At 37.4% G+C, this 19183-nt stretch overlaps 1 protein-coding gene across 2 annotated transcripts; it reads right to left on the minus strand.

Annotated features, from left to right (window-relative positions):
- Positions 1-479: 479 nt before the first annotated feature.
- On the minus strand, positions 480-18419 carry LOC128995910 (spermatogenesis-associated protein 6-like). 2 transcript variants are annotated; one of them, XM_054420958.1, is made up of 11 exons: positions 18190-18419; positions 16642-16779; positions 15081-15302; positions 14092-14211; positions 8416-8627; positions 8015-8091; positions 4845-4960; positions 3509-3557; positions 2970-3015; positions 2475-2558; positions 480-996 (listed from the first exon to the last, which is right to left on the minus strand). In XM_054420958.1, exons 1-11 carry the CDS (start codon positions 18235-18237, stop codon positions 858-860), a joined length of 1251 nt encoding a protein of 416 aa, XP_054276933.1. In that variant the 5' UTR covers positions 18238-18419; the 3' UTR covers positions 480-857. The 2 variants fall into 2 exon arrangements, with proteins under 2 accessions (XP_054276933.1, XP_054276934.1); XM_054420959.1 differs by lacking the exon at positions 2475-2558 and having other exon boundaries at positions 18190-18418.
- Between the last annotated feature and the right edge of the window lie 764 nt (positions 18420-19183).

Raw genomic sequence — 19183 nt, forward strand, 5'->3', positions numbered from 1 at the left:
CTGGTTTTTACACAAAATATATGGTGTAGGGATGCCTATTCTGACACATAGATAATGTTATTCTGAGTTTGTTTAAATACCGGTATTGCAAAAAGTTGTTTTACATTTGAGCTTTTTAGGGACTTTACGTCCCTACAAGCCACTAGTTATATTCTATAAAGAGCATAATCACATTAAAGAAAGCCAAATTTTAAACTACCAACATCTAAGCTGGCATTTTATTCATTTTTAAAAATTTTGTATTACAAACAAACTCTTATTTACTCCTAAACCTTAAAAAAGCAACAGAAAAACCTTAATAAAATCATTTCATAGAAGCTGGTATTTTAACAAAAATGTGTACATACAATTTGAAAATAACAACATTGTTTTTAAATCAATTAATAAACTCATTAAAACATAACGTTGGCAAATCTACGCGACACGCTCTTTCCAGTGAGACGTGAATGCTCCAAATTGGTTAAGAAATGGAAGGGGAGTCCAACAGACAAATTTCTTGTTGGCGTATTAATTATATAGATTTTACAAAGGGCATGATAAGAATAAAGCCAAACTTTTAACCAGTCTAAGCTGGAATATTTTTTTAAAGTTTTTTGTACCAGATACAAATTTACTCCTAAACCTTAAAACAACAGGGAAACCTTAATAAAAACATTTCATAACAAAATTAGAAAAAATAGATAACTTATAAAAACATAGTGTATTTTAACAAAAATGTGTACATAAAATTTGAAAATAAAAACAACTTTATAAATATTGTTTTTAAATCAATAGATAAACTAATAAAAACATAACGTAAAAAAAAGTGTACATAAAATTTGAAAATTCAAAGTAAAATATATCACAGATTTTGAGATTTAGCTTTGCCGGCGGTTGCTTCTTCTTGACACTCGCTCATACAGCTGTTTGTATTTCGTCTCCAAGTCCGCTTTGAGCATGGCTCGGTACTCGTCATCTTGTTGCGGCCTTTGCTTCAGTAACTCAGTGATGTAGTCCCTGCAATCAAAAAATTCCTCCAGTACTACTTAACCAGATGTAAATTTGTATCTCAATTAATCGTTGATTTGTTTAGCTATAACAAGCATGAATAATTGTTTTTTCCTAGAAATTTTTCATAAAACTATTATTAAACACATACATGATGTTAAATAAATGTGTTTATGTCTTTTGTTTGTGAACTTTCAACTCACCTCCATAGGTAAGATTAGTTCTTATACAGATCTGACGATGGCGTTTGCGCCGAAATATGCATAATCCATTTAGGACAAAACTAGAACCACAAAGCAACGAAATGTGATTTAATGTTTTTTAATTAGGCCTATATTTAAATTAAAAGTTCCCTTTCTATGGACTTATAATACATTTTCGATATTATAAAACTCACATATATTTTGGTGGGAAGAAAAATTTAGCTTTTTATTAGTAACACAGAATTGGTGATGGAAGGTTATAATTGGTGAATTATTTATGTATGTCTTTGACAAAAGGTGCAAAACCTACATTATTGTTCACAAGGCGCTATTTTCGGCGGTGATAATGCACCAAATTAGTCATCTGACCGAAGATTGATGTCTAATTTCGAAGAAATCGGCTCAGTTTTGGACAGAAATTAAAAGACCACGGTGCGCAGTCAGGCAGGTCGCTCCCTTGAAAATAATTAGGCTGTACATGATAGTGTAGAGGACAACATAAGAACATCGATTTGTCGGCGTAGTCAGCAGTTAGGCCTAGCTCGGAGCACTGTTAAAAGACCTTCACATGTCCCCTTAAAAAATTCAACTCACACAAGAGATCCTATAAAACGACTTGAATTTGTAAACTGGGTGAATGGAATTCAACAGGAAGTGTGTGAAAAAGTGATGCAAAACTTTGTCAAGAGATGTTGGGCTTGTCAGCAGGCAGCAGGTGGGTACTTACAAGACATAATATTCCATTACTAATCGGAGATACTATGCTTTAAGATTCATGTTTCATATTGTAAAATTAGCATGAATATATATGGTTTGTAACATTTCAAATCCGGCGTTCTTATTGGGACACCCTTTAGTTATGTTGCCTCCAAAGCTGATTATCAACCCTAATCTTCAGCTCAATAGTAACACACGGACGAAAGCTTCAATCAAATAAAATAAGACGTAAGTTTCAATCAAATAAAATAAGGTAATTTTTTAATTACTTGTAGGTTGTCATTTAAAACATGTAAACATACGCAAAGAAAAAATTTGAGTGGTACCAAATTTGCTCAATGGTAGAACAGTTCGACCTTAATTGTGAACACTGGTTAAAACCGCTTAGTCTATGTACAGTAATTTCATAGAGGCATTCAAAGTAACGTAGCGATTTAGTTTTTATAAAATTAATACCATAAACATGAACTTTGAACTGAAAATTGAACTTAATATTAAGTTGTAAGCTTTTAATGGTAAACACCTAAAAACACTAGAGTATTGTTAATGTTCTAGGTTTAAAATTACCCAATTTTTGCAGGGGATTCATTCAAACTTGGACAGTTGAGACATGGACAATCTGATTTTTCTTGAGTAAACCCTGCCCTTATTCTGAAAAATAAAATTACTTAAATACTTGAAAACAGTTTAAATTCCCGATTAGCAATTTTATGCCTCTCACTTTACTTTGTAACATTACAGTAAACTTTTAACTTTCAAACAGAATGTCCTCTGATTTGTTTCATATTTTTGGACCTCTATGGCCATTATTTGAATTTTCATCTCTTACCAAGAATTCCAAAAAGGTTTACCCATCTGGACTTAAAAACACACATTAGAATTAAACAATCCCTACGACGACTTTGCACTAAACCTATTTTCTGATGCTCCTCTATAAAATGTCTACAACTCAATTCTGTGACTATAAATAAATAAGTATGTGTTCTTGTTTCAATTTAAAAAAATTAATGAAATTTCTAGTCCTGAGAATACATTTATTAAAAACATTGTACAGTGACTTACCTTTGGGGGCCTTCAGTTTTTTCGCTTATACATGAACAGCCCCTGTCTGAAAAATTCCAGATACAGCAGAGTTATGAAAGGAATTTGATACAAAAATCATATTGTTTGCTGGTTTAATTTTAAAATAATCACATATAACTCATGAAGTACTAACTTACTACTCAGAAAACCAATATTTTATGTTAAGAGATGTATCAACCACTTCAACATTGTATGAATTTAAATTTAGATCATATTTTGTAATTAAACAAAGCCAGGCCAAAACTCAACTCAAGCCAGTACAAACCTTGATATAACTTTTTATTACTTGTTTGCAGTGGGATATTCGTAAATTGTCCAGTGTGGGAACGATCTCGTTCACCATTGTCGTAGAAAATATGCAGGTCGCCTATCAATATAATAGATTCTTTGAAAAATGCAGATTGGGAATGCTGTACACCACCGCTTATTTGTAAACAACATTTTTTATTTTCATAATTTTGATCTTATAATTTTTCTAGGCCTTAACTTTGATAATTGATTCAAGGTAAAAAACAAACCTTTCTTAGGAGGAGATGGTGAACGATCAAACTTTGAACGGGGCGATTTCTGAAAAAATTGAAATGCTATAAATAAATACGAATATTTTATGCAAATATTTCAGGAAATAAGCAGTGAATAACACTCTTTGTGTGCTTATGTCTAAACAGAATATGAACATAGTTGTGTGAGCCAGTGACAGAATCTGAGCTTTTAGTTGACAAGTGCTGTTAGTGCAGTAAACTGTTGAGTCTGATCATTGGCCGGATGGTCTAAAGGCAGTGTGTCTCCGGTCAAGATACAGGTTGAGGGTTCAAATCTAATCACTGTGAAGTCTGGTTAGCCTCTCATGAGGAGTTTACCGTCCCTGGGAAATGCCCACCTAAAGTAAACGGAGGAAGGCTCAGTTCTATGAACTCTTTGAGAATTTAAGTTCAAATTAGGAACTTTGCTACTTTTTCCTTATCGTTACTCTGTCTGTGTCCACCAACAACTGTTTTAAAAATAATTAGAATGGTTTTGTTCGTGAAATGAGGGAAAACATACTAGGCATACAGTTCATCACTGAATAATATTTAAAGTTTAAATGGTTAATGCCAATCCATATTACAGTAGACTCCCTCCTATCCGGACTCCACGGGACCGAGGCCAGCCCGGATAACAGCTTTTCCGGTTAAACCGACGTCCCCATAAACTTGTTAAAACGGACCGTTTAAATGCATACTGTATACAGTGTTTGACTTAAATTTAGGAGAGCATTGTAATTTAGACACGTGATCACTGGTCTCAAATCTGTCCTACGAGAACAGTCGTTTCTGTACCGCCCACTTCCTACCGATATAGTCCGGGTAAACTGACGTGCTGATAAAAATTGTCCGGTTAAAGAGATGTAATTTCCGCCAAGTTTAGTCCGGTTAAAAGGTTTCCGGATAAGAGGGAGTCTACTGTAGATGGTAATTCGCCGATAGGGTCTTAAAATGATTGGACATTTCAATTGAAATCTGTTATAATCACTATTAACTGTAAATCTTCTTTCTTGCATATAAATCCAATATTTGGTTATTTTCTTAAGCCGGATTTGCCTAAGTATGAAATCGGAGATTTAAGCCCACTCTCTTCTTGACTTATGTAATTTAATGGTACTGTTTTCCCAGAAGCAGAGCGGACCGTTATGTAAATCGCTTCTCTGCACTCTGCATTTCCCGCTCCGCCTCCGTGCCTAGGAAAACCCTGCTTTAGTGTTATTCCACATATTTGAGTTGGAATGTTTGATAACCACAACATATTGTGCTGGTAGAAAAAATACTCCCAAAACCTTAAACAAAAACATGTTAACCTAGCCTATATTACACTTACAGGTTGAGAGAAGACCGAGCTAGTCGGTGAGTTGAACAAGTCGTGATATTTGCGGCAGAGTTTGCAGTCACACACAGATTTGGACCTCGGTGAATCGACACAAGGACAAGCTGTCTCTAACAGAATAATTACAATCAAATGTACACTCCTTGAAAATTTAAAAATATAACACTTTGTTATCTTTTAATGTTGTTTTAATGAAGTGCAGCAGTGCAAGGGTTAAATGAAATGTTAATGTTAATCATTGTGACGTTGACAAACTACAACAGTATTTTTCCATCATGTAACACTTACTCGGAATATTTAAACGAAAATTACTAAAATGGGTACCAACCCACATAAACTCCCCAGCAACCTCGAAAAGTTTAGGCAACCAAAATATACTCTTTAGTAACTCCACGAGGAGAAAACGAGCATATGGAGTTGTTTCTGCTATTGTAGGACAATAAACTGCTGCAGAATATTGAAGATGGTGCAAGCTTTAATTAAAGCCATGCAAGTGTTTTGCATCAGCTTACACACACTCACTCTCATGGCCATTTATATCCAAGGCAGGATTTGGCCGCACCAACAACTGCTCTCCATCTTTCTATCTTCGTGTTGTTTCTTGTCTCAGGATTACTGTTGTTAGATTATAAAAGGTATAATGTTACCTGGATCTGCCAGAGTAATCCAAATGTTGTCTTGTTGACTACACATTTCCTAACACCATTGGTTTCATCATCAGGTCTTCAAGAACACGTTTCACTCATCAGAGGTCGTCAAATAAATTTCTCGTTAAATACATTTCTTGTTAAATCTAATTTTAAGTCAACAATTTCTTAGAAGTGTTCATTTATTGGCCTGAGTGATCCTATAATCTATTTCCATTTCTTCACTATTACTGCTAGATATAACTTACTTACTTACTTACTCCTGTGGCCACACAAATCCAAGGAGATTTTTGGCCTCGCCAACAAAGTGCCTCCATCTTTCTCTATCTTCTGCCTCGTCCAACTCTGCGCCCAGTCTTCCGATGTCTTCAGCAACCTGGTCATCCCATCTAAATCTCGGTCTCCCCAGTGGGTGTCTTCCTTCAGGCTTTCCCCTCCACACTCTTCTTATACTGCTGCCTTCTTCTCTTCTTCTAACATGCCCAAGCCATCTGACTCTCCTACTTCTAATTAAAGCTACAATATCAGGTCTTTTATAAAGGTCCCTTAACTCTTTATTCTTTCTAATCCTCCACGCCCCATCTTCCAAAGTTGGTCCGTATATTCTCCTCAGTATTTTATTCTCAAAAGTTATTAATTTTCTCTCTATGTTCTTTGTGAGGGTCCATACTTCCGAACCATAGAGAAGAACAGGTTGGATTATTGCCAGATATATTCGAACCTTGGTGTTTCTTGACAGGAGTCTGCTTTTCAAAAGTTTTGATAAGCTCCAATAGCATCTATCAGCTCCATTCAATCTAGCTTGTATTTCCTGATCCATCTTATTCTGGCTGTTTATTATCACACCCAAATATTTAAATTCTTCTGTGACAGAAAATGTATAACTCAAACATTCCAGTGTTGAGGTCACATGTTCTGCCTGCCTTCCTATCTTCATAAATTTTGTTTTATCTTCATTCACTTGTAACCCTACCTTTCCTGCTTCTGTTATGAAGGCTTCAGCTAATACTTTTAGGTCATTTTTCTTTTCAGCCAATAAGGCTACATCATCAGCAAAAGCCAGTACATTGATTTGTCCTTCAATATTCACACCCAACTGAATAGATCTGGTTGCTTTCAAGGCGTCTTCAAGGGCAAAGTTGAACAGAAGAGGAGACAGTCCATCTCCTTGTCTTACCCCAGTATTGATGTCAAAAGTGTCTGTAAGTTCTCTCTCTATCCTAACTTTACCTCTTGAACCCTCCACACACATCTTTGTCAACCTCATAATCTTTTCTGGAACATTACTTTTTCTTAATATTGACCATAGTTTTGATCTTGTAACGCTATCATAAGCTTTCTTCATAAGTTAAACAGAACATATAGATCTTTGTTATATTCCCAGTATTTTGAGGCCAGCTCTTTCATGATAAATATCTGCTAGATATAACTACCCCTAGATATTTAAATTGTTCAACAACTTCAAAACTATGTCCATCTATAATAATTTCATTTGCCCTCATTTAATTTGCACTCATTTCACGGTTAACAGTAGTAAAATAAAGAGAGATGAAAATATTTGACTTTGGGCAAATTGAAACAATTAAATGGCCTCACACACTGCACACGACACTTTCAAGTCGAACTGCTAATCCAAAATTATTAAAGGAAGACTCACAGGCTGTACAAATTCGTCCTGCTTCTATTAACACGAGTTGGGATAGATTATTGATAAAGAGATGCCTTCATTTTCCTCATGGTGCGGATGACGTTGCATGAGTACAAGGCTTCCAAATAGTAAAACTGATAATTCAGTGATTAAAAAAAAAACAACATTTACCATCCCAAGAAAGGGTCGTCACCAAATGAGGTGATGGTTTTGTGATGGAGCCGACTCATTTTCTGGCAAGACAAAGGGCAAAAGTCACTAATTATCACGGAAGATATCTGTTTCCCCATTGTAAAAATATTTAGCCTGATTGTAAAAGTTTTTCTACTCAGGATCCTTAGGATATTTGGAAGAAACATTTGTACTTTGTAGCAAATTTAACGGGATAAATCATTCATTCATTCATTCATAGAGGGGACAAATTTTGTATCTCATGAAATAAAGGTTGAACCATGGACATTCCTTTGTGTATGGACAACTTTTAAACAGTTTTCTATCAAACAATGCGCTTCTGACTGGGATGACCTTTTGTAACCTATCGTAATGTATGTAATGTAATGTATCGACCGGAAATCCACCTTAGAAGGCATAAAGGCTGAAAAATATGGTTTGTGCATTTGTGACGTAATTTAAAAATCTGTAAAAGGTTTGTTTGCTCTACCATGGGATGTGAGCTGGGCTCCAAAATTTATCTGGATTACTTTGCAAATGAGATGATTGAAATATTAAGATCTTAAGACAACCAAAGTACATTTAGCTAAAATTAACCTTAAAGCTAAAAGCTAACCTTACTATATACTATTGGTAAATGTAATTTTATTTTTATTTTATAAAAGACCCATTCAACGTTATGGTTGAGATTTACTCACCCCATGTCTTGCTATGAGGGTTGCTCTCTTTAACTAGAACCTTGCCCTGTTTGACTCCTTTTTCTTCGACAACATCACTGTAAACAAAAGTCTAATCAAACTTATTTTTATTAGAATCAATGTGACAGCAGTCTTGTTACATTTAAAACTTGTATGTGAAGAATAATAAACAGCTTTTATTTTGAAAATACAGTCTGAAATAAAATTAAGTTTCTAGGTGTAAACCTCACTCGCCTTTGACTCGCTGGCGGCCAGATCTACTTAGCACACCAGGTCAATAAACTTTCTTGCAACCTTTTTAGTCTAATAACATTTATTCTCAAAACTACGTCTTGTATTTCTTTGTTTTACCAATAAAATCAATGAATTAACCACTAAAAAAGTTGAATTGTTCCACCAACCCGCATTTGCTGCAGTAAGGCACATAGTGGGTCTCGTCGCGTACCCGAGGTTTCTGCACTCTAATTACCCGCTGTTTGCACGAGTAGCACTTAACTCGTGGCCGAGCGTGACACACAGGCTTCTGACGTATCCGAGGCCCTCCACACAGCGTGCTGCATGCTCTCGGCTTGGTTTTCGTCTCAACTTTATCAGCTTGTCTTTGAGTTGTCCTCTGAAAATTATAACTACTAAAAATACCTTAAGTATAGTTTAAAGTAGGCTAAATTAATAAGGTAAATTTGTCTGTATCGGTACTTGTTTTTTATCCATTGCCAATTCAAGTTAAGTGCATATTGACTTAATTAATGTAAAATATTTTTGCAAGTAGCCTACTGTTATTTGAAGTAAAACATATTAAATAAACTTAATATTACCAAGAGTCCAGCCGACCAGGGCAGGTCCGTAATTTTGTATCGGTTTGAGAAATTTAAATTTTTGAATAGCCTACTTACTTGACCAATATCCTATGACCAAATGTCCATTGCCAGCATTCTGGTGTTACTTGGGTTGAGTTGACACGTCGAGTAAGGAAATTCCAATCATAGTACAGTAATTGGTATCACAAAATTGGTCAGGACAATGCCAGAGTGGTCCATAACTATTTCTAACAAATCAGTTCTAGCGGATAGACGCACTAAAACAAATCATTCTAGTAAAAGGTCATTTAATTTACAGAGAATAGTTAAGTAGTGTAATCCACTAGATTCAAATCAGAAAAACTGTTGTTAAAACTGTTGTTACCTAGGTTGCTAGGATAACAAAAAAATAAACAAATGATTAAAGTAAATACAGAACACATGGTTATTGTGTTAGACAGTTTAGTGGCACCACATTAGCCCCCTGCGGAGTCTGGAAGACCGGGCACTTTAAATTTCACAGTACGACCAGATCGGGTCACGTAAGGCTTGGGTTGGCTTGAGAGTAGGGTCTTGAGTGGGAACACTGTGGAGGGTGGATTTCTGGAATGTTTATTATGGATGGGTGTATGTGTTGAAGGAGTAAGATCTTGCAATAGATACGCGGGCTTTACTCTGTCCAACGTCACCTTCACACGTTTACCACGATGGATTATAGTCATAGTTTTATCATCACGAGATACCACGGGAAACGGTCCAGTATAAGGTGGTTGTAGTGATCGTCTAACAGAGTCATCTCGCAAAAATATGTGAGTACACCGTTTTAACTCCTGAAAAACGAAGGTCTTTGGTTTATCATGCCAAGATGTGGGCACAGGTCTTAAATTTGACATGTGTCGACGTAAGCGAACTACATAGTCAGCCGGGTCCTCCTCACGAGTTGTGTCTTGAGGGAGGTCTAGAAGTTCTCCAGGTAGACGGAGTTGGTGGCCAAAAACTAATTCGGCAGTAGATGCCTGAAGGTCTTCACGATATGCGCTGCGAATGCCGAGTAGTACGATGGGAAGTGCTTCAAGCCATGTTGAATCATTGTGGCACATGAGAGCTGCCTTAAACTGCCGATGGAATCTCTCGACTAAACCATTAGCACAAGGGTGATAGCCGCAAGTTCTGATTCGCTCTACACCGAAGGTCTTTCCAAGGACACGAAATAATGCTGACTCAAATTGGCGTCCTTGATCAGTTGTGATGCGCAAGGGTGAGCCGTAACGGGAAAACCAGCACATCACCAGAGCCTCAGCTACTTCTTCTGCGGTGATGGTTTTCAATGGATGAACTTCTGGCCATCTGGTGTAGCGGTCGATAGCTGTTAGGCAATATTTGTATGGTCCGGATGGTGGAAGTGGTCCAATGATGTCAATGTGAACATGATCAAATCTTGATGATGGGAGTGAAAACGATCCATGGGGTGTAAATACATGACGGGAGATCTTAGCACGTTGACATTTCTCACAGGCTCGGGCCCAGTTTCGACAGTCTTGTTGAATTCGGGGCCAAACAAAGCGATTAGAAACAAGTTTTGCCGAAGCTTTGATGCCAGGGTGACTTAGATTGTGTATAGAATTAAAAACTGAGCGTCTAAGGGGCTCAGGGACAAAGGGTCGTTGTACTGAAGTTGTTGTGTCACAGTATACATCAAGGTCTGTTCCAGGAATTTTAACAAGCTTCAAATTAAGAGATGTCTCTCCCTTAAGGATCTCTTGTAGCTCAGGGTCAGAGTCTTGATGATGTGCCAAAGTTTTGGCATCTACAATGCTGGGAGCCGTAGTTGACAATGAATCTACACGAGAAAATGCGTCAGCTACTAGGTTGGCCGATCCAGAAACATGTCTTATGTCTGTAGTGAATTGTGAAATGAATGTTAGTTGGTTTTGCTGAACAGGAGGTAGTTTTTCACGTTTTTGACTGAAGGCAAATGTTATTGGCTTGTGGTCTGTGAAAACTATGCAATGATTTGCCTCAAGGTAGTGACGAAAGTGACGAATGGCGGCATATACAGCGAAAAGCTCACGGTAATAGGCTGGCCAAAGGGATTGTTTTGGTGTCAGTTTTTGTGAAAAGAAAGAGAGAGGTTCCCATGTTTTATTGTCAACCATCTGCTGGAGAGCAGCTCCTACATGGGTACTCGAGGCATCACAGAACAATGCGAGAGGGGCCTTGTGGTCAGGGTGAACAAGCAAGGTAGCATTGGAGAGATGTTCTTTGCAGGATAAGAATGCAGCATCCAATTCAGGAGTCCAATTTACAGGTTGGTTTCCACGTAGAGATGAGAGGGCATCATGGAGAGCTGCTTGTTGCTTGGCTGCTGAAGGAATGAATCTGCGGTAGAAATTCAACATGCCGAGAAAACGACGCAAACCTTTTGCAGTAGAGGGACGGGTGAATTGTTGCAGAGCCTCAACACGTTCAGGAAGTGGTCGAGTACCAGCAGATGATACCTCATATCCTAGGAAGGTAACCTTTGGAGCTTTCAAAACAGTCTTATTTACGTTAACGAGTATGCCATAATCAGAAAACCGATTGAATAGAGTTCGTAGATGGGCTTCATGTTCAGTCTCATCCTTAGAGAAAACTAAGACGTCATCTATATAAGGAAAGCAGAAGTCTAAACCAAAAACTACTTCATCGATGAAACGCTGAAAAGTTTGTCCTGCGTTGCGGAGGCCAAAGGACATGAAGGGGAATTCAAACAATCCAAAGGGGGTTGTAATGGCTGTCTTTGGGATGTCTTCAGGGTTGACAGGGATTTGTGTGTAGGCCTTCACTAGGTCGATCACAGAGAAATACTTGCAACCTCTGAGAGAATGGGTGAAATCGTGGATATGTCTAACAGGATATCTGTCAGGAATAGTCCTAGCGTTGAGAGCACGGTAGTCTCCACAGGGGCGCCATCCATCAGGTTTCTTAGGGACCATGTGAAGGGGTGATGACCAAGGTCCATCAGATCGACGTGCAGTACCATCGGTGAGCATGGCATCAAACTCGGCTTTGGCTATAACAAGCCGATCAGGGGCGAGTCGACGTGGACGAGATGAAACTGGGGGGCCAGGGGTCGTTTTGATGTAATGCAAGGTTGAATGGAGCACTTTTCTTGGTGTACCAGAGGGTCGGGTAATCATGGGAAATTCTGCCAGTATTGATGAAGTTGGAGAATTGGGTGTGATAGTTTTTATGCTGAAATGAAGGATTGAGGTACATTGACAAAGAACAGAAAGGTTTGTTACACTGTCAATCAACCGTTGATTACGACAGTCAGGAAGCAATCCAAAGTGTGCTAAAAAGTCAGAGCCTATAATCGCTGTATTAACATCAGCAATGACAAAATTCCATGTAAAAGCTCGTCTCAGCCCTAAGTTTAATGTTAATGTCATCATACCGTAGGTGTGAATGGCAGAGTTGTTTGCTGCACGAAGTTCATATTCTATATGCTTTTGGTTCTTACAAACGAATGATTTAGGGAGGCAGCATATGTCGGATCCAGTGTCAATCAAAAATTTTGTATTAGTTGTACGGTCGACGATTTGTAGGCGGCGCCCTCCAGCTTGGCAGTCAGCTGACGCCATCACTGACTGCCTTTGGAGTTTGTCGGAGAAGTGAAATTGCATGGTGGAATGCACTTCTCAGCTTGATAGCCAAAACGCTTGTGGTACCAGCATAGATTGGTTTGCTCTGTAGTGTCAGAGGAGCTACCTGCGTGATAACGACTACTAGACAAACTCCTCTGACGTGACCTAGGTCGCCTGTCACGTAGGGAATCAACATCTTTACGCATATTTTTCATTTGCAACTCCAAAGCAGATAATTTTGATAAAACTTCAGTTAATTTTGGGTCATCAGAAAATGAAGATTTAGGATTTGGTGAATTAACGGCATTCAAAGATGTAGGCATACTAGTGAGAGAATGGCAAAAAGATGCGTTAGGTTGGACTGCTAGAATTTTGTCGGCAGTAATTGCAAGTGTGTCAGTTTGGGCACTTGTTTGGACTTGCAAAATACTTTGTACATGAGCAGGAAGTCTCTGCATCCAAATAGTTTTCAGTAAACTATCATGGATTGTGGTCGAACCTACTAGTGATCGAAGGTGGCGTAGGAACTGAGAAAGAGTTTTGTCACCTAGTTCCTCCTCCATCAATAGCTGACGAATGCGTTGCTCCTCAGATAGAGACAACCGTCTGATTATTTCAGACTTAAGAGTAGAGTAAGGAGTTTCAACAGGTGGATCTATTATAAGATCCTCCACTTCATTAGCATAGCGCTCATCAAGATGTGAAATTACATACGAGTATTTAGTTGTTTCACTCGTGATGTGAGCCAGTGTAAACTGAGCCTCAACTTGGGCAAACCAGAGCCTTGGTTTCTCTTTCCAGAATGGTGGAAGTTTTATGCTTACCCGGTGGATGTGATGATCTTCATGTCGTTCGTCGGAATGGGCTGTATGATCTGGCTGATGCTGTGGTAGAACTGATGGAAGATCAGGTAGGTTGGCTTCTTGAGGATGTGCAGAAATGTGATTTTGTTCTTGTCTTCCATTCAAATCTTGAAGTTGTCTTTGTAGGTTGGCATTCTCACTCTCTAATTGAGCTAGGCGCTCCAAAAGTTCTTGGTCCATGGCGTAAAACGATAATTTGGGGAAAGGTGAAAAATAAATGAAGTTTTGGTAGAAGGTTGAAATTTAATGTAAGAAAAACATCAATTTAGTTTGAAATAATTTACTTGTTAGTCGGGGTCACCATTTCTAGCGGATAGACGCACTAAAACAAATCATTCTAGTAAAAGGTCATTTAATTTACAGAGAATAGTTAAGTAGTGTAATCCACTAGATTCAAATCAGAAAAACTGTTGTTAAAACTGTTGTTACCTAGGTTGCTAGGATAACAAAAAAATAAACAAATGATTAAAGTAAATACAGAACACATGGTTATTGTGTTAGACAGTTTAGTGGCACCACACAGTAAAGAGCACAATAGATCAAGGGATAGGTTGGAAGGACTGATAGATTATTTTTGAGTTGCACTTCAAACCAGGCATTTTGCAGCTTTTCATGTAAACCTTACTGTGTGTGTTTGTCCACAACAATATGTTTTAAAAGAATTTGAATTATTCGTAAGCTAAGGGGAGAACATTATGAGAAATAGGATAGTGAAATCGATGAATAAATGACAGGGGCTCAATGAATTGAACCAACAGTACCCACCTTTACTCTCCTGTCTACTACTTTACCTTGGATGACAGTGTTTTGTGGTTAACAACGGCAGCTGATTCCTGAGCGTGCACTGGGTAGTTTACCATTTCTTCTATCACAACTTTAGTTGATACCTCTACCTTTGGAGCTATTATACCCTGAAACAGTTACAACAGAAAATAAGACCAAAAATTAAGTAGTCGCCCAATCTGTAGGAATATGGTACAAATACCTTTAATAAATTATAAATAGGTACATTTAAAGGATTGCTTGACATTAGAACCAATCTGACCTCGACTAGTCTGATTCCTCGCTTAATCCGACCGTACTATCGCCTATCGGTGACAATGTTATAACAGTAATATCTGTTAGGCTGGGTGTGCTGCTAGCATAGTGGTTAGCGTCTTGGACTTAGATGCGGAAGGAAAGGGGTTGATTCCGGCACATCCACAAAACAAGGGGGTTTGGACCGCTTTCCCCAAAAGCAATTTTGTACTCTCTCTAACATCTATTTTTAAAAATTCCATTGGCTTAGACACCATTAAAAAAATAAATAATAAATATTGTGACTATTTGTCACTGTGGAGATCATCACCATCTTCCACGATCATGGAAAAATATTAAAAGTCCCCCGTGGTCACAGCCTCACGGGAGCTTATCATCGTCTTCCGCAGTTGCGGGTGAACAATAAATGTCAGTAAATTAATTAATTTGCTAATTTAATATCCTCCTCGGATAATCCGACCTTTTCACTGTTCTGACCATGGTTCCGTTCCCGTTGGTGATAGAATAGCGCGGTTGTACTCAAGATTCAAGAGATCGATAATGGGTTCCTCAGAAAACATCAGAACCAAGCTGTCGGTGGATAGCAGTTTGAATTTAGTACTCATCTATGGTAATCAAACTGAATATCTGAATCAGTAACTAAGATCTCATTTCATCCATTCAGTACTTATCCTTAACTCAATTTTGCCTTGAAATATGCACCTGGTATTTCAATGCCGTATAAATATAATCTAATACTTACAGGAAAACAAGCCGTAGTCTCCATCAGTAAGTCAACATCCACACCAGCCAACAACCCTCGGCTGGCCGGCTGCGGGTAGAGCAGGTCAGCCAGAGGGCTGCGGAATGCAGCTAGCAATACGCAGCGACAGCCATGCACCTGCCATTGCACCAGGCGCAGGTGTACCACTCTCTTGGACAACTCTGACTGCAGCTCAGCCAGTGACGTAACTCCAGTCAGTGTCTAAACAAAGAAATAATATGAATTTTCAATGAGTTTTGGTTTTCCTGTGTCTTTTGTTACCAGACCTACTATGTCATTCAATTCTGTCTGTAGAGGTATGGTGAAATTGTACAAATTTTGTGTGGTATGACTAAATAAATATACCAATATTACCTACATTGGGTTTATTTAGCAATACGTAGCTGGTACAAAGAGAAATAATATAATCAATCTATTAGTTTGACAGTTGACCATCTCAGATATCAGTTAAGTGTATTTCAAAGAAAATGAATCACATGAATAATAAATCTTTTACGCCACACTTGACTGTTTTAACCAACTTCCCACGCAAGGATTTAAACGGTTTGCACCCAGCTTAATCAAATGGGGTTTCATTACGTACTACCACAAAAAACGTACTACTATAACCCAGAATGCCAACCGCATGGTAAAAAGCATTAAGCGGTTTGAGAGAGCTTTGCCTGTCAATCCGTAGGCAGCGCCACCAGCGTTGCTATGCTATTGCATGGCAACGCTGGTGACGCTGCCTACGGATTGACAGGCAAAGCTCTCTCAAACCGCTTAATGCTTTTTACTATGCGGTTGGCATTCTGGGTTATAGTAGTACGTTTTCTGTGGTACTACTGTACTGTAATGAGTTTTTACCGGACACCAAACAGCTGATTATGTTTGGCACTGAGTGATTATAAATTAACGCTTAACGAGAGGTTATGAGTAGTGATTGTTAGTCCTTTAGTCGATTGGAAAATAATGATTTGTACAGATTTTTTATTGTTAAATTAGCTTAGAGTAATATGGCATAAAATATCGTACGTCACTCGTCCAAAATAAGTTTACTGGACTCGTATGGTATAATCCCGCACTCGAATTCATCTCGCACGGAACGATTACACTTGTCCGGTAAACACCTTCAGGACTAGTAACGTAATATACTATAAAATGGTCATATAGCTTTAAGTAAGTTCTCTGCTAAAGATATAGGCCTAGTTCTCTCTGCCTATAGGAGGAGACCAGATGGGATCTAAAAATTACATATCTTAAGTATCAAAACTCAAGTCAAAGGCTATTAAAGAACTGGTATGTTTATTGTATAAATTTGTCACACAGTATTTATTACATATTTTAGACTGCCTAAATCGTTAACTTTCTTTATACCCATCATAGTAAGAAATAACTGTAAATATCCCATAGGTAAATTATATAGGTTTATTCTCTTTTAGACTTATAGACATCTAACCAAGTTTTTATGCAAAAAGGTCTAAAAACTCTAGAAGATGCTTCTTATAAGTTTGATTAACACAGCTTACGGTAACTAAATGAGAAATCTAAAACTACGAACCTTTCGAAAGTGGAACCTTTCATGAAACAACAGCGGGAAGTTCGGTTCCACTCTTTTGGTGTGAGCTGAGGCGCCCAACATGGAAATTTGTAGCATCGCATCTCCTTTCGGGCACAACCAAACCCCTGGGCAAGTGACCTGCAAAGCAGATAGAGATAGATTAAACAAATTCACCTTTGGATGCTGTTTAAATAAATTACATATCTCTTTACATGCTTGTAATCAGTTAAGTAAGTTAGACAAGTTCGGATTACAACACTGAAACTAGCCTGTAGTTTTTACATACGAAAGTGAATCCTATTTGAAACTAAATAGGTCTAATCTGAAATATTAAGAAGTACCATTACCCTTGATAGTAGGAGAGAGTAGTTAAGAAATATATAGGTAGCTTATGTTCATTAACTTACGTCTATGCTAGGCCTATTGATATTGTATGGATTGTTCTGCATGGTTTGCTTAGTTTAGATGCAAATTGTACATATTTTTCTAAGAGTCAGTATTCTCGAGCTACCTGACATTCGAGCAAAATGTTAGTATAAGCCTATTTTGGGTGCTGTGTTTGTTTGATTTTTCTTAAGTTAAGTTTTGTATAGTGATTGTATATAGTGACGATGCCCATTGCATTTGTGCAATGCTTAAAGTAAATCTCATTTTATTTCATTTCATTGTACTGAAATTATGGTTAGGTTATATCTAAATGGTTGTTTAAAGACAACAGCATAAGTTAGATCCGGCTGCACTTTACTTTAGGTCCTACACTCATTAGAATGAAAATATCGATCGATATATCGATTAATCGATATTTTCATTCGAATGAGTGTAGGACCTAAAGTTAAGTGGAGCCTTAGATCCTGTTGAATTCAGGGTGTGCAATGGGTGTTTTAGGACAAAATAAAATGTCAGCAGACATGTAGGTGAATAAGTTAATTAATTTGAATCTAAATGCTGTCAGGTCATAATAAAATGAAAGCAGCCAAAAAAAAAACAAAAAAAGTGGTGCCTGTGTCTAGTTTTAAACCTAAAAAACATGTTTTTGTGAAAGAACCAGTGATCCTCATAAAAAAACTGAACTAACTTAAGCTTTATCACCTAGCTGCCAGCTAACTGCCTACTTTGAGCGAGGACTTGATAGGAGTTGATTGTTTAGCAATAAAATAGGCCTTCATTTAAACTTTTTTAGGTGCCAGAAAGAATTAGGATATTCAGCTAACAAAATGTGAATAAAACTTAAGTATATTATTGGAACTAAAGAGACCCGACCATTTACTTACTATCAATCACTTTTCCAACTTATGCCATACCCCATCAATTTTACACAGATAACCTTGCATGTATGAAATAAATAATGGATCATAATGATCAAAGGTTATTATAATATTGTGAGAGAACAACAGATTAATTTACTAAGCATAAAGCCCTGGTACAAAGTAAATAGCTCTAAGAAGACATAAATTCACACCTTAACTTAAAAGAAAACTAGAACTATGTAACATTTTGATTTAATTAAAAGAATAATAAGTTAAATTTAAAACATGATTTCTTACTTACTGCATGAATATCAATGTCAATTCCAATATGAAATGCTTTTCTGGGCATGACTTGTACTAAAATTTAAAATGAACTTTGTATCGTCAGTTATGTTGGTTTAAGAATTATTAAAATCAGAATATTGACATATTGGTCCTTAACAATAAGAACCACCTCCTTTGTTTACAAGACAAAAACCATAGCAACATTGACGAAGACATTGACAGCTTCATACTTCGTGTTGTTATTTTGATTTTCTGGTATTGCCTTGAATCAAAATAAACACCTGATGGATGACGATGACGTTCCATTCTACGTCAAAGTCATCTGTTTTTGGCCAGCTCCAGCTGGAGCGTCTAGATTTCGTGTTCATTATTTGTTCAGTCAGATTCGGTCGGATAGCGTCCAGGGCTAGAGATAGCCCTGGATAGCGTCAGCGAATGCTGTGTTGACTCGCTGACTATTCACCTTATTCATTTATGAACTTTTTTTGTAGGGAGGTGTTGTCGATAAAATAAATTTAATAAATTTTACTTGAAATCCTACACAATTTTTCTAGACTTCTAATCCTTATGGATCAGATGAAGTTAATTTTATTGTTAGTTTTGTCCGGTGCACTGTATAGAGGTCGTGTTTTGTTTACAATTTAATTGTTTCTTGTTATTTAGGTTATTTAAAACCTCGTTTAACCAAATAAAAATATAGTCATAAACAATATCTAATAGCCTTGTTTTAAAACCAAACAGTACAAGCACAAGTCATTAAATTAATCCTAAAATGGTAGAAACAAAATTTCGTTGACACTTGCTTTACGCTACGCCCAATGTCACCGGACTTGAACTAGATACGAAAACGAGCTTCAAAATTTACAATGGGATGGGAAGTCTACTAATTTATAACAATTTCATCATGCGAAACGTCTTGCTATTGCTAAAGTTGGGAAGGTTTTTTCCGCGGAAAAACGACCAAAAATATTTTTTTACCAAAACATGTGTCTTTCGGAACCAGCGTTGAA

Source organism: Macrosteles quadrilineatus, unplaced genomic scaffold, assembly GCF_028750875.1.
Source record: "Macrosteles quadrilineatus isolate MER2022 unplaced genomic scaffold, UCM_ALF_1.0 Scaffold_5__1_contigs__length_97177068, whole genome shotgun sequence".
NCBI classification, from domain to species: Eukaryota; Metazoa; Arthropoda; class Insecta; order Hemiptera; family Cicadellidae; genus Macrosteles; species Macrosteles quadrilineatus.

Excerpts from the sequence above, each read along its gene's own strand:
- LOC128995910 (XM_054420958.1), bottom strand. The coding sequence starts at position 18,237 with ATGCCCAGAAAAGCATTTCATATTGGAATTGACATTGATATTCATGCA. Across the intron at positions 14,212-15,080 it reads AGACTACGGCTTGTTTTCCT|GGTATAATAGCTCCAAAGGT; the intron begins GTAAGTATTAGA and ends TAACTGTTTCAG. Across the intron at positions 8,092-8,415 it reads CCTTACTGCAGCAAATGCGG|TGATGTTGTCGAAGAAAAAG; the intron begins GTTGGTGGAACA and ends TTTTGTTTACAG.